The 15,310-nt window shown below is 41.9% G+C and overlaps 2 protein-coding genes across 27 annotated transcripts in view; one reads left to right on the top strand and one right to left on the bottom strand.

Moving 5' to 3' along the window:
• Positions 1-1,204: 1,204 nt before the first annotated feature.
• On the bottom strand, positions 1,205-9,956 carry dcp1a (decapping mRNA 1A). 2 transcript variants are annotated; one of them, XM_005937827.3, is made up of 9 exons: positions 9,788-9,956; positions 9,433-9,473; positions 8,378-8,505; positions 6,060-6,126; positions 4,072-4,210; positions 3,713-3,805; positions 2,258-2,857; positions 1,953-2,174; positions 1,205-1,417 (listed from the first exon to the last, which is right to left on the bottom strand). In XM_005937827.3, exons 1-9 carry the CDS (start codon positions 9,917-9,919, stop codon positions 1,337-1,339), a joined length of 1,503 nt encoding a protein of 500 aa, XP_005937889.1. In that variant the 5' UTR covers positions 9,920-9,956; the 3' UTR covers positions 1,205-1,336. The 2 variants fall into 2 exon arrangements, with proteins under 2 accessions (XP_005937889.1, XP_005937890.1); XM_005937828.3 differs by having other exon boundaries at positions 2,258-2,854.
• The window catches only part of cacna1db (calcium channel, voltage-dependent, L type, alpha 1D subunit, b), a 98,849-nt gene continuing 90,080 nt past the window's right edge, over positions 6,542-15,310 (top strand). For 23 of the 25 annotated variants that reach the window (XM_042221076.1, XM_042221067.1, XM_042221080.1 and 20 more), the window contains exons 1-2: positions 6,542-7,827; positions 14,499-14,970. In XM_042221076.1, coding sequence (XP_042077010.1) covers positions 7,713-7,827; positions 14,499-14,970 — 587 coding nt within the window. In that variant the 5' untranslated portion in view covers positions 6,542-7,712. Of the gene's footprint in view, positions 7,828-10,421; positions 10,799-11,139; positions 11,693-14,498; positions 14,971-15,310 lie in introns of those variants that run through there. The other 2 variants (XM_042221064.1, XM_042221065.1) reach the window with 2 other exon arrangements.

The raw sequence follows: 15,310 nt of genomic DNA, 5'->3' as shown, positions 1-15,310 counted from the left end.
TGTAGATGGGCCTAGAGGTAGTTTAAAGTTTTCAGCGTTAGTCTGGGTAAATGTAGCAACTCAGCTTGTTTGAAGCTATCAAAAGCACATTGGTTTCCACCTGTTTAAGCATTTTACTGCTAAAAGGATCGAAAAGAAACAGAAATCGAAATTTGCTACTTTGGTTTTTCCTTTTTCTCTTAATACTCGAAACATAAATCACTTGCAGACCCCAAAAGGCTCTGTAGTAGCAGACTAAGATATCCCAAAATGCTGGTATCCCTAAAGGCTTTGCGACTGTCGCCTATTGCACATTCCCCTCCGAGAACATCCACGACTGCAAGATCAGCTGGTGGAGGAGAGATGACAGCACAAAGAAGGGGAAGGACGTAGACAAAGCAAGGGTAAGGAGACTTGTAGAAAAACCAAAGGTAGCAAAGGAGCTCGTTTCTGAGTCATAAACATATCACCGTCTGTAACATTATAAAAGCAGCTGAGAGGGATAGGTGATTAGTTTGAGTTCTTGGCTGCAAGTGCTTCTTCTCCAAACAATGATAGAAGTTATTCATCTTCACTGGACGAGAGCTTAAAACTTCCTCAACAAACGCCTGCCAAACACAAAACGCCTGGAATGGCTGCTCAGCATCTTCTTCAGCTTCAAAACGTAGAAGGTAAAAAAAAACAAACAACAAAACGGGGGGAAAGATTGGTTCTGCTTAAACGCCACATAGCAGGATAGCTCAGGTCCCCAGCACAGAGGCCTTTCTCATCACAAGTAGTCGCAGTATAAGTGTGCTCGTGGTGAGAACACCAAACACGTGATGAGTAAGAGAAGCAGCACCTGTGATTCGTACAGCTGCAAAACTATCTGCCTGAGAGTCAGCAGGTTTGAGGTTCCCAAAGCTCCACTGTGGTTCTGTCCTCCAGAGAAAACAAAACAAAAACACCAACAGCTAAACTTTATCCAACCATAAAGTTTGACCACATTCAGAAAGTTCAAAAGGAAAAAAAAAACAAAAAAACCCAAAAAAACAAACAAAACATACATCAAGATTTAACTGGGAAAATTTATCTCATTAGTCTTTCCCACAGTAGTTCTGCTTTTCATAGATTTTGACAAAAGATAGATCCAAAACGAGTATTCAGCATCAGGAACAGATGGTTAGATGGTGCGGTGCATGCTGTAATAACCTTTAGCACACAGACTAGTTTTGAAGGGTTTTTGGGTGAACAGTGTGTTGAAAACCTGTTTGCTCCACTTTTTCTTTTTTTTTTTAACTTCTCCATTAATTGTGTGTATCTTTATTGATCCTGATGAGGTCGGAGCACTAAAAGAGTGGTGATGGATGAAGTAGGACTATAGTTTTATGTTGCCAAAGTCCTTGGATAGGCTCTGCAGGTAAGCATCATGAATGGCACCAAGGAAGTCTGGGTCATTCTAGAAAATCAGGGCAGGAAGAAGAAGAAGAAGAAAAAAAAAGAAACTGCTTAAGTATGTGGATTTTGCAACCATTAAACAGCATCAATGGTTTAATATAGCTTTCTGCAACCAGAATGGTCGCCCCCTGCTGGCTGTTAGAGAGAATGCATGGACAACAGCTTCACACATGAGAAAATGAGAAAAAAAAAAGAGCTAATTTATTTTTTATATACGGTATATAATCCATATTAATATAATTCTACAAGACCATTCATTTTGGGCACACACATGTTTATGTACACAGGAAGCACATTGTTGGTTATTTAGTTCTGGGAAGAACACCTAAGACTTCTGTGGGCGTCTCAGATCTGCCACTGTCTACACACTAAACAATTTTAGACAAGGTCCATTATTAGTTCCATTGTATGTGTGGAAAAGATATTTAAAGTTATACATAATGTTATAATACAGGGGTAATTAGTACTAGCTTGAACTTTTCTCATGCTATGAAGTGCCGACAGTTTCTTTTATATACTTTACGCTTCTACTTTACCTTAATGAGGTGTATCAGAGTCTCCTGTAGCTCTGCTTTACTGCAGTGGGCTGCTACAGGTTCTTTAGCTCCTCCAGAGGCTGAGGTGGGCTCAGTGGGTGCAGGAGGGACCATTGACGTTGCTGCCGGTGTCTTATTGAGGGACTGCTGGAAGGCACTGGGGGACAGCAGCACAGAAACCCCTGATCCTGGAACAGCAAGACTTGGACTCATGGGGACAGCCTGAAAGAGGAAAGAAAAGCAAAAAATGAAATAAGATAAATACTGGATTCAAATTTACCAGAAAAAAAAAAAGCTGAACTCACAGATATTTGTTTAATCAGATTTGGAGACTGAGAGAAAACATCCACGTCCTTTCCGTGTTGGAGAAGGGGTTTTCCCATAGGCTCTCGGAAGCTGTGGGGTGGGACCAATGTGCTTGGCAGGAAGTTAGGTGCGAGGATGGGTTTGTGGTGGTCTGAATTTACAGAAGGTGTTGCCGGTTTGAGTGTGGCGAGGATGTCCTGACCCATATAGGATGTTTGAGCAGTTGGAGGTCCTGCGGTACCAGGAGGAGCAGCTGAAGGCACTATGAGTGGGGACACTGAGGAGTGTAGCTGAGGGTCTGACCTTTGGATCACTGACTGGAATACAGGACTTGGGTGTAGTGCATATGGAGCAGGGAGCAGACCGGGGGCTTGATTCCTCTGGTTGGAACCAGGGTCTTGGGCTGCATGTTGGTGAATGAGGAGAGTGCTTTGTGGAGGTGGAGCAGGATACGGTTGTTTGTGGACATAGGCAGCGGAGGGGTCACTGGAAACAGTGTTGCTCTGCGTGGGCATGGTTGGTAGAGAGGGGTCCTTAGGGAGAGACGAACCAAAGAGCTCCTCCACTGTGATCTGCTTTACCACGGGGTGAGAGCTCTGCTGGGTAAAGAAACAATTACCTCAAATACAGCGGAGCTCAAAAAGAAAAATCAAATAACAGAAAACGAATTAAAAACTATTTTGATCATGTATTAATCATTCAGGTTCTTTAATAAGTAAGATTATGAAAGTTTGTTGGAAGCTATACGATTATCATATTTTGACAACATAGTTGGCTGCAAGTTTTGTTTTTGCGTTGCTAATCAGCTGGAGCTTACACTCTGCTGCTCCTGGTGCTATTTTAGCTGTTTAAGCTGTCGTCATCATTGAGCTTTACAAACAGCAAACAGTGTAAGCAGAGGCTTTTTTGGGTAACTATTGGGATTTTAATGCAAAAACAAAAAACTGGCTAATGGGATGAAAAGAAGACTTTTCTGTAAAAATTACAGTCCTTAGACCTGGTAAACATGGAGATGACACAGCTCCACTGCTTGTGATAAATATCTTAGAAATGTATCAGGAAACACAGGCTATAATATATCCAAATATAACAATGGTATATGATTGATTCACAACATGGCCCATTTCCCTTTCCATTTAGTTAACATTGATTGCCCCAAACTGTTCAGTTCATCTTAGCCCCGCATGCAAACCCTGCAGAAAACACAAGCAGCACTCATGGCTGTGACATAAATTGAAGGCACGTATTTGGGTGTCTGTTTGCAATGTTCCTTGCAGCATTCTCTGCTGCCAAATGCTAACTATGTATGGAGTGACAAGGATAAAAACATGTCCCTTCTAACTGTCCTCCTCCACACTTTCTATGTGTAGGAGTGACAAGAATGACAAAGCTTTAAACATTTAAAGATAAACGAAAATTGGAGCTCAAATCATTGCTTTGTGTGTGTGTTGTACCTTTTCAGGCTGCGGTGTGATGTGGGGATCTGTAGTGCTGGCAGCTGCTTTTGCTGTCTGTTCAGTGGACACATCTGTTTCACCTGCTTGGGACTGCAATTATTGCACAAACATAAAAACATTAGATTATATTGAACTGTTCTCTCTATCTTAAACTGACAACTCCACACCTGAAAAAGACCCAGGTCATTTACCACTGTAATAACTTATATGGATATTCACACAACTTTGTTTTTGTTGTCAAAATTTCCACAAATAGGGCTCAAATCCTGTCAAACACTATAGTTATACATCAGGTGATCATACTCGTGTGATAACATAAGTCAGATGTTACGTTAACTGTGTGTTTGCCGCCTCACCCTCTGGTATTCTTCCTTGGCTTTGCTGAGTAGCTCCAAGATATCGATGCTGCGGGGTTCTGCGACTCCATTGGTTCTCCCCGGCTCTGCCCTCTCAGGTGACTTTTTCTGGGCATGGTCTGCTTCTTGTTTCACAATCCTGGCACAGAGTTAAAGCATGACATATTGCTTGCACACATAACTGTTGTTTGCTTTGTCAGATATTAAGTACTGATGATGTTGGGGTCAGAGCTAATATACTGAACAACCTTACTTTGTTTTTGTTTTTTTAAGGTGAAAATACTCAAATTATACAAACCATGAAACGCAAACCAAAATATGAACTAGACAATCCAGGCCTTTACAAATTGCATCTTTGCTTCACAAGAGCACAATGCTGGCACAAATCAAGAGATTTCCTAAGTGGACCAATCGTTGCACAGCTCATTTGCACCATGATCACGGTTTATTTTGATAATTGTCATTAACCTGCTCGCACCCCGACTCATGCCTATGCCTGACTGGCTGAAAGTCAGAAGAAGCAAAGTGCCTGGCTCTTTGTTTTGATCTATTAGTTGAGTTGGGAGCTGGGACTCACCAGCAGAACCGTTTTTATTCTGAATTTTATTTGAAATGGGAGAGCAGAAATCCTAAGTTCTGAGATGGAATGCCTCCTCAAGTTGGATTTCTCACTGAGAATAATCAGAATAGCCCCACCAACCCTGACTTTACAATCCAAGATAGTGGCAGTAAGCATAAACAATAGCAAAACATTAAAACTTCATTTCTACTGTTGGCCTTGGAACGGTTCGCAGCAGAGTGTGAAGCGGTGGGAATGAGAATCAGCACCTCTGGGTCCGGGACGAGAACCTGCTCCAAGTGGAGGAGTTTAAGTATCTCAGGGTCTTGTTCACAAGTGATGGGAGAAGGGAGCGGGAGATCGACAGATGGATTGGTGCAGCGGCTGCAGTGATGCGGACGCTGTACCAGTCTGTTGTGGTGAAGAGAGAGCTGAGTGTAAAAGAAAAGCTCTCAATTCACCGGCCGATCTACGTCCCTACCCTCACCTATGGCCACGAGCTGTGGGGAGTGACTGAAAGAACGAGATCGCGGATACAAGCGGCAGAAATGGGCTTCCTCCGAAGGATGGCTGGCCTCTACCTTAGAAATAGAGTGAGAAGTTCGGCCATTCGGGAGGGGCTCAGAGTAGAGCCGCTGCTCCTCCACATCGAAAGGAGCCAGTTGAGGTGGTTCGGGCATCTGTCAAGGATGCCTCCTGGGCGAGGTTTGCTGGGCATGTCCCACTGGGAGGAGGCCCAGAGGCAGACCCAGGATACGCTGGAGAGATTATATCTCTCGGCTGGCCTGGGAACGCTGTGGTGTTCCCCCAGATAAGCTGGAGGAGGTGGCTGGGGAGAGGGAGGTCTGGGTTTCTCTGCTTGGGCAGCTGCCCCCGCGACCCGGCCCCGGATAAGCGGAAGAAAATGGATGGATGGATACTACTGTTGCGTATGTGTGACCTGCTAAATAAGCCGTACATTATATTGCTAGTGATGAATGAAAAGCTCTACAATGCTCCCGAGCAAAACAAAGTCTGTTTTTCCTCGATTTTTTTCACTTTACTGCACCGTAGTCAACTTGGGAGTGACGTGATTGCTCCTTTTACCTTGCAAGATGGAGATGGCAGTCTTACTTTTAAGGTGGAGCCTGAATCTTACATCCCGCTGCATGGTTGGTTCATGGTCTGATTTGCTTTTCATGGGGCTCCTATATTTTTGTTTAATTTGAATTATTCTGTATTAAAAACTCCTTACACTGCATCAACTTTATGGCATCTTATATGTGGAGTTGTTCAAACCCTGCATTTAGTGAACATTACAGACCTCCACATTTCCAGAAAGTACACATTGTAATTCAATTTGGAAATACAAATCAAACTTGGTAAGTGGAAAAAACAGACAAACGTAAAGCCTTGCCCAATTTCATCCATCAAATATCTGGCTACTTACTTGACCATGAGCTGAGCGATGCGTTGACAATCCTTCTTGTCATAGAACCAAATACTATAGATACCCACTGTTAAAAACACAGATACAAATAATGCATTTAATAACACTGACAGCAGACACCAGTTTATACAAAACTCTTTAAAACAAACCCGACACTTCATAAATACAGCTAAAGTAACTATATGATTTTTAAGTCTTTTTAAGATTATTAATTTAGTCAGCTTTGTGACTTAACATAATTGAGCCATCCAAGAAAACACTGAAAACAACACTAAATGAGCACTGTACATGACTGCACATTGGTGGACCTTAGGATCAATGAGAATCTGACAGTCCAAAGCAGTGAAGTTACAAAACAATCAAAAACAAAAAGGAGAAGCTCATCTGTGGAGAGCTAACACAACATTCACTGACACCAAACGGAAAACAAGCAAACTGCACATTTGCAGTTTCTGATGAAAAACAATAAGTTTATATGAAGCTACTCATGCTTTGTGTGTGTCTATGTGATGAAACACTGGTGTATTCAAGTTCCCTCTAAAGCCTGAGGTAACCTAGCAACCCAAGTGCTTGCCTCCCTGGAGCATCCCCTGCTACCAACGGGAACACAAAGTGTTGTAAACAGGTGTATGCACAAGTCCAAGTACACACCCCAGCAACAGACATCTGAAACTTTGAGCACACGCATCAGCCTGCAGAAGAGATTTCAAACACACTTGGAGCAGCATTAACATCCCTCTGAAGAATCCATCCTCTCCGTGTTCGACTCTATGCTCTTCAAACAATCATCTTTCGGCAATATCAGCCTTCATTATTTTTAATTGGAGAGAGGAGTCTCAGGAGCATCATCTACATCCTGCTCTCACTTTCTCTCACAAACCTGAACTCTACCTAGAGAGCAATCACAAACAGCAAAACAGACTTCAGGCAGAGAACAAACAAAGGCTCCTCAGCCCGTACCTTATCTTACTGAAAAGCTCAAATGGGCAGTGCAAACCTTCGTGTGGAACAAATGATCAAAGACCGTCTACTCTGACCTGCCTTACAGTGACCATCAGCTGTCAGACGAGCATCTTCACAGCCTGAGGAACACCTTCAACCACTTTATCTGCCTGCAACCTAACACACTTTGAGGAATTAAAATGAAAACAGCAGCACTCTGACTCCTGTGAAGCACCTGGAAAAGCTTCTGACTTGGATATCAACAAAAACATTACATCATGTCTTCCATACCAGGCAGGCTGATAGGCAAGCCGAGTCCTAAAGGGGAGCAGTCCACTCTGACGCTGAGCCTGGCCATGTTATTTTTTCTCATTAGCAAACAAATGGGAAAACAATCCAACTCCTTGTTCATTGCCTTAATGAAACTTCTGTTCAGACTTTTGATAGATTACCTCGGTGGGAGCACTGTCAGTTACTTTCTGAGGATTTGAGGATTTATTTCCAGCCTTTTCATCTGATCCTACTCCCTGCTGATTTCACTGGAATAAGCCTTCAGGAAAAAACGCAGCAGGCATAAAAATATTTATATAATAGAAGCCTAATTCACCCCTTAGAGCCAAAAGTTTTTTTTGTTTGTTGGTCCAATACAGAATGAAAACTGTGGCCACACAAAGCTGAATACTGTGTGGTTTGACAGACCAGTCTGAGGCCATGAATGACAAGGTCTTCCTCCTTGATTCTCCAAGATACAAGAAGGACTTCAAGCAAAAGGGAGAAGAGCTGTTCCAGAGAACACTGGGAAAGTGTCTGTCCAGCATTTTCAAAGGTACTAATGTGTTCTGGCATTATTGCTTTTGAGCAGGAAAAATTAAATAAAACCAATACAGCAAACAAACTTAACACAAAATCTATATGTAGAGAAACGCAGAAATTCTTTGAATACAACATTTTTCATTTTTTTCTAAAGTTCATGAAATAAAAACTAAGAGTGCGGTAACATTTAGATAAAGGTCAAAAGTTTACTGACTGTTTGGATATTTACTTTTTTCAGTTAATTTGTGATTTTTCTTGCCCAAATTATCATCTCTTTTTGTCTAAAGCGGAGCCTTTCAAAGCTATGGTAAATGTTTCTCTTCGACACTACCTTTTGTGATACAGCGCTATATTATGGGAGAAACATTGTACTAGAGAAATATTATGTAGCTGAGAAACATTGGCTGATATTCTGGGATGGTGGTCTTTTTTTGTTCCCTTAAACTTTGAGAAGCTGTGAAGTACTGCAGCACATCTGATTTCAGTCCAAGCATACACAGAAATATGAATCTCCTGCACATGACATCTGCAGTTTCTGTGTAACTGGACAACAAAACACTCACAGTTGCCATTTCTGTAGAGCAAGAATGGATCCTGTAGCTGAAACTCCAGGTCTTTATTGATTGGCTCTACAAGGTTCTCCGTGCTCAGTCGATTCATGATGGTGAAGCCATGGCGAGGGGAAGCAGACCTTTCAGGGACAAAAAACATAAAACATCACCTCACTGATATAACACATCTCTGTGTCGATTAGTTTAGTCATCCATGAATGATTTTTTTATGACAAAGAATGAACACATTTAGAGAAAAAAAAAAGTTCACTGATTTTCAGATCAGTTTGGCCTCTTCATCCCATTTTTCAAACCCTGGCTGCTGCTCTCTGGCCATGTGGTATGTGGTCGCCTAAACTGGCACAGATCTCATTGTCTTTGATCACTACCCAGTGCTCCTGATAATGGCTGAAGGTAGGGATGTAAGATTGAAAGTTTCCCTTTAGGACTCTGCTCTTTCTTTACCACTGCTGATCTGTAAACCATCTGCATCGCTGCAGATGTGGCCCCAATCAGTCCGTCAATTTCACGCTCCCCTCAATTGTGTACAAGATCCAAATAGCAAATAATCCCTTACATGGAGGGAGCACTCCACCCTTTTCTAGCTGAGAACTATGGCCTCAGGCTTGGAGGTAGGTTGGAGGATTCTCAGATATTGTAAATGAGAATTTCTGAGAATTACATAATTCTCAATTTTGTGAAAGATATTCATATTAATCAATAACCAATTAAATCGGTTGCTAACATTTCGTTATTTTCAAATGAATATATGAACAGCCCTCAAAACAACGATGCGTGTTAAAGCTGTTTATCAAACAAGTCTTTACACTTCAAGTGGAATTAATTACTAAAACTTTTACTTATTATTTTCCTGTTTAAACAGGGTGTGATTTTCGTTCTGTGAGCGGACAAAAATCACATGCAATCTAATTCGTGTTTGTTTACAAAGACTGAGGCCTGCACACGTGCGTAGAACACGTCAAATGACAGCGCGTGAAACGTAAGAACAGGTAAACAAGTCCTCGCGGTCAACGCGTTACATTCCTATAAAAGCCTCACGTGCTTACCTTGCATAAACAAACAGGGTGCCCTCGATTTCAGTCTTCTCCTGTAAAATAAAAAGTGAAGGTGTCAGTCAGAAACGATAAACATGCTGAATAATAGCAAAGGACGCTGTTAGCACAACTGTAGCTAGCGCATAAAATATTACGCTTATTGGCATTTAAAAAATAAATAAATTAAAAAATTATCAAAATGACAGTGGTGGCAAAACACAACGTGTGTAAGCATTACCTGGATAAAGTTCACTTCCGCAAATATCATCAAATTTCTTTGTATTTTTGTGTTTATACAGAACAGCTAGCATGCTAAGTCAAATAGCTTTGACGGCTTTCCGCAAAGTCACGTTACTTACAAACTTACCCACTCATTCGCCTTGGAGTTGAAGTTATATAGAGCCACCTGGCCGGTAACATCGAGCAATTTGTTTATGTATGGATCTTGCCTCTGTAGAGCAGCTAAGCTCATCATATGTCCAGCATTTACGGTCTCCATTTTGGATATGATTGTTGCTCCCACACGGACGGAATTCAGCAGACACATATAACTTCCGCTGTCCCCGGAAACCACGGCTCTTTAAAAAAGTTTCCGAGGCACTGATTTTTTCCGCATATTAATTCGAACTGTAATTGTGGTCAGTCGCATTTAGCTAGAGCTAGAGAGTGCTTAAATACAAAATGTTTCTAGGAAAAAAACTCTGGGGACTCTTTTGAGCTTCAAAGTCGATCAAATAATAATAATAATAATAATAATAACTTATGATAATAATAATAACTTATAATAATCGTGGCATGATGAGATATTTACGATAGGATATAATTTCCAAATAGTAAAACCTATTTGAGGAAAACCAGTTAAAGAAAAACGATATTTATAGCTGTGTGTTTTAATTCGGAACCTCTGTGACACTTTACGTCTAGTTTATGTTCTTTATTTGAAATCGCACTCATCTATAGTCACGTTAAATCCTAACTTTGCTCGAAATGGCAGACTGATAGTGAAAAGTTAATACGCCCCTGTGTCCTGGCGTGACCTTTTTGTGCTTATTGTAATTATTTGGACATAATACTTTAAACCCATTGCATGCATAGTGGGATTGTGCAGGATTGCTGTCCGGACCGAGCTGCATCTGCCTCCCTCACCTGCAGTTTATGGAACAGTGGAGCAGGATTATAATCTGAGGATTACGCGCCACCGTGAAACTTTATCCCGCAGGCTCAGGTAATCCAATCACGGGTAACCTTCCAGCACCGCTCTAACAACCCATTTCCTCTCGAATCTTCGCGGAGAGAGGACAGAAAAAAGCGCAATGAGGCCCCCGAGAAGAGCCAGGTGATCTAATGCCGTTAATCATAAGGGCAAGACCCCTGCGGGGTAAGTCCGAGCGTTTAACTCTTCATATGGATAGGATAGGATAAGATAGGGACATGGTATTCATCCTCAAATACAGAAATTTCCCTCTTAAGGGAAAGTATAGTTGTCACCATTTGTTTCTAGCAGATTTATCACTGTTCGGACTGGTTTCTTTTGTGCAGTCACGTGTCTCATGACCTTCATTACAGCACTTAACCGAATCGTAAAGGATAAACAGATTCGGAGGTTTTGAAACCCGTGGATAGTTTTAAAGCAGGTACACGGCTGTACTTTAAACGACCTTTAATTGCAGCCTTGCAGCAGTTTTTAATTTAGGATCATACAATATATATAGTGAGATAGATATACATTTCTCCCTGTCTTCGTTGCTCTCTGATGTCATCGCACGACTTAATTCTCCAGTCAGATGATTTGTTTTTAGAGGGTTTTTTTTAAAGCAGCATCTGGCGTCTAGAGTTAAAAACATTTAAATGTTTACGTTGAGATGATCTCATTCGCTCTTTGCAAGTTTCCCAATAGGCGGCAACAGGTGCATTTCCAGTTGGTGGGCGCGCGTGATTTCAGCACAGTGGAGCCCACGCGATTGCTCCAACTTGTGTCAGTCCGTCCCCAGCCACAGAGAGGATAATTGACAGCACTGGATTGACTACCCCTGCCAGCGCGTCCTCTCGGATACGCCGTGAATCTGCAGGCAGGCACCCGGATGTGGCGAAAATGTTTGGCGCTCCTCTCAGGGTCTGCGCTCGGAAAACATTTTATGATTCAGGTTAAAGGCTCTGTTCAGGTTTCGCGCCTTCGACACCTTCGGACGGTTTTTCCAACGATGAGTTGGATTTAAAACGGATCTTTTCGATGTGGATTCGAGGATGCAAGAAGCAGATGAACAGTCTGAAGGTAAAAAAACAAAACCTAAAACGTGCGTGTGGAAGCGCAGGAGGAGAGTTGGAGCGCAGCAGAGAGAGAGGGAGAGGGGGCGAGAGCGCTCGTTTGGTTTATTCTCTGGATGTCTGATTAATCCGTGTGATTATATGCTCTGAGTCGTGGCTGCTGCTGACATGTTTTTTCCCCTCCTCAACTTATTCCAGTGCAGGGATTGTGTATTAACACTGTAAGCGCTTGTAGGCTACATTATTGTGATAACATCAGTAATCAGATCCACTGGGAAGCGAGTTGAGGCTAGTTCTCCGAAAAATGGTTGACTATAACAGTCATTCTGAAACCATGTGACAGGATGCTTTGAATATATTCGCTCTGCAGAACAAGCTGCGAGACCCTAAATGAACTTTTTAAAGTAAATTCCTTCTCTTCTAAGTTTTTCTTTTAGAGTTTAGAAGCTGTCCAAACAAAAGCAGCAAAACTCGACCACAGCAACAGTCAACAGCTGTTTTGCAGCATCTTGTGACAGATGTGCGACATCCAGCAGAAGCGCTGGGTTAATTCCTTTTACATGTCGGACAGGCTGTGACTATTATTAACTAGCAGCGTGCACTTGTTCTGCTGCACCTGTGGCGGTGTATCGCTGTATGAGGAGGGGTGGTGCTGAAATGTTTTGAATGCACCTCTCACCTGCGATCGCGCTGACATCAAGCGCAATTAAAGTGAAGTGATGTTTTGGATAGACTTCCCCGCATAATAAACTATCATGTTTTAACTATGAGCGTCGAGTCATCGTGACTATGATTTTGCACAGACGAACACAGAATATTGATGAAAAGTAATAAAATTAAGGCGCTTGCCTGAAATCTGATAAAGGAACCAACTTTGTCTAATCATTACCTTTTAAAAGAAAAACTTTATTCTTCTCAGATTTTGTGCCTCTCTCTCATATTGCACATGACCCACACAAATCGATTCCTCATTTCTTTTTTCTTTCTTTCTTTTTCTTTATGTGCTTAGTTGTGTGTTGGAGCTGTTTTTGCTGGATGACACGGCCAGTCTATAGCTGACAACACTCCCCGATGTGACTGTGCTATAGAGTTGCAGTGTGCGACTGTGTCAAGGGCACTGACTTTTTTAGCTCATGGTCTGCATTGATTTTAATGACTCTCTCTGTCTCTCCCATTCATGCAGGCTGTTCTGCTTTCTCTTTCTATAGCTGTCTTTTCTGGGCTCCTTTCAAGCCCGTCATCACCATAATTATAATCACCATAATCACCTCTTCTTCTTATTTTTCTGCCCATTTTATCTCTGGATGGGTTCTTAAAGGACAGTTAATTGCATATTAAACAAGTAAATGTACAAGGCAAGTTTAAATGTGAAGTAGTGATAATGTTGTCGACATTATATATGTATGTCCACTGCCATTAGGCTCCCAACAGAGATTCTAGCAGTTATCTTCAGTCACCTCATTCATTGGGAAAGCATGGTGATGTCCTTGTTTGAAAAGCACTTTAAAAACTGATTTTTAAGACCAAGACCAAGACTATGGGTATTATTTATGAGTCCTATAATGACAATATTATTTAAAAGTAATCTCATTTTATTGTCACAGCAGGTTGTGGATTACACCTTTATGTGACCAGCTGATCTTTTTTGTAGACTTCCATCACTTTGCCAACAGTGAAAATGCAAAGTGCTTTTTGATGGGCAAAAAATACAACATCCACGCTAATAACGTGGCTGAAGGGTATTTTTCCCATCGCTTCTTCACTCTTATACTTTGAATTTATCAGCCATTATAAATGTCTCTGCCAATATATGGACTAATAGCTGAAATAGCCAATATATCAGAGACATATTGGCACAAATTGTATTTATAATTTTCTAAAAAAATGTAATGTTCCCCACATCCATCCCTAAGATTACGGGTACAAGACAGAAAAACCCCCAATTTGATATAATAACATAAACAGTGTACATAATAGGGATGGGGGGGACTCGTTCTCCTTAACTCACCATCAGTTCATGAGTGTGCCATTATTATGTACATTAACAAGACAAAAACGGTGGCATTATGATAGCCATTCAGTGAAAGGCAGCCAGGTGGTTCTGAATCTTTCCAGAGAGTTGGCTCTACTGTACCTCAGTTTTTATAACACAGCATAGAAAGCATTTCTCTAACCCAGATTTTAAAGAATGGAGTCTTGTCTTTTTGACAATCAAGAAAATACATCCGTGAGATGTTAAAGGAGCAAACACAATTGTCTTTGCTGGTGCTGTGGAAATCGTGACCTCCAAAGGCAGGAGAGCCACAAGATGGAGATATATGGAGATGCTACTGTGTTTTGTCTACACAAGAATGTCAGGGCCTCAAAAAATATTCTTCCGAAAACTGTTCAATGATTGGCTGTGGCAAAACATGTGAGCTGGAGTGGCTGGTTCTTGATGCAAGTGTAAACACGTTGAGCTAATATTAGGATATATTTCTGCAAGTTTATCATTTGAATAGTGTAGATTAAGAACACATTTTAGGCAACTTTTTTAGAGCCTTTGTTTTGCCCCATGAGCGTAGATGAATACTTTAAATGTTAGTGTAGATTTTGGATATGTTACTTTTTGCATAGGGATTCAAAGTGAGTATGTCATCTGTATTATTACTAGCTGGCAGATATGAGCCTGAAATTGTAAAAATGTGGAAAAAATTGGATTTTGGAATGTTGCAGCTTTTCTGCAATGCCTCCAATGACACACATGTTCAGGTGTTTTTGTTTATAACTTCAATCTCAAAATATTATTCTTGTTTCCCACTCGCTCTCTCCAGGGGCACAGTATGCCAGCAACAGAAGGACCACTTCCCCAACTGACACCTCAGCTCCCTGGTCAGAAAGAAACACCCATCTGCACCAGCTCCATTCATCACAGTCCCTTCATCCTCCAGCTAGCACCGGCAAGCCCGTCGGCTCCGCTCATGGCCTCCTCGGGGCCAACAACTCCATTCAGGGCCCCGGTGGAGCTGCACCCGGAGTCAGCCCGGTCCTAGCTTGGCATGCCGCCATTAGCGCAGCCCGGCAAGCGCAGGGCGATCCTGAAAAGCCCAACATAAGTTCACGTCCCCCAGTTTGTACCACTTCTGCGCCAGCTCCTGTGGGCTCACTGGCACAGAAGAAGAGGCAGCAGTATGCCAAAAGCAAAAAGCAGGGAGGATCCACCAGCGGCAGACCGCCCAGAGCCCTTTTCTGCCTCACCCTCAACAATCCGATCCGCAGAGCCTGCATCAGCCTGGTGGAGTGGAAGTATCTTTTAGCCCAGGGACCAGCAGGCGTCTGGGTGTCTCAGTGCATTTGGTGTCTTTGTGTGGATGGATTGTGTCACAGAGCAGCGAGTGAATGAAAGTATAAATGAATCTGTCAGTGAGATAAATAACTCAGTTGCATGATCTGAAATTGGATGCTGATTCCAAATTCTGAACTTGTAATTAGAAGGGAGGGTCCATGGAGACGAGTCAGTAGCTAAACTGCTAGGTGGGTGATGGGGGGATGGATTAGAAAAACAATGGTTATATGCAAGTTTCTGTGAAATAAGGACATTTTATCATTAGCTACATTTCTATAACTTTTTAAAAATGTGCATATA

The sequence above is a fragment of the Haplochromis burtoni genome, unplaced genomic scaffold (assembly GCF_018398535.1).
Source record: "Haplochromis burtoni strain Fernald_Lab_line unplaced genomic scaffold, NCSU_Asbu1 Contig_60, whole genome shotgun sequence".
NCBI classification, from domain to species: domain Eukaryota; kingdom Metazoa; phylum Chordata; class Actinopteri; order Cichliformes; family Cichlidae; genus Haplochromis; species Haplochromis burtoni.
This window is presented reverse-complemented; position numbering and strand designations above follow the sequence as displayed.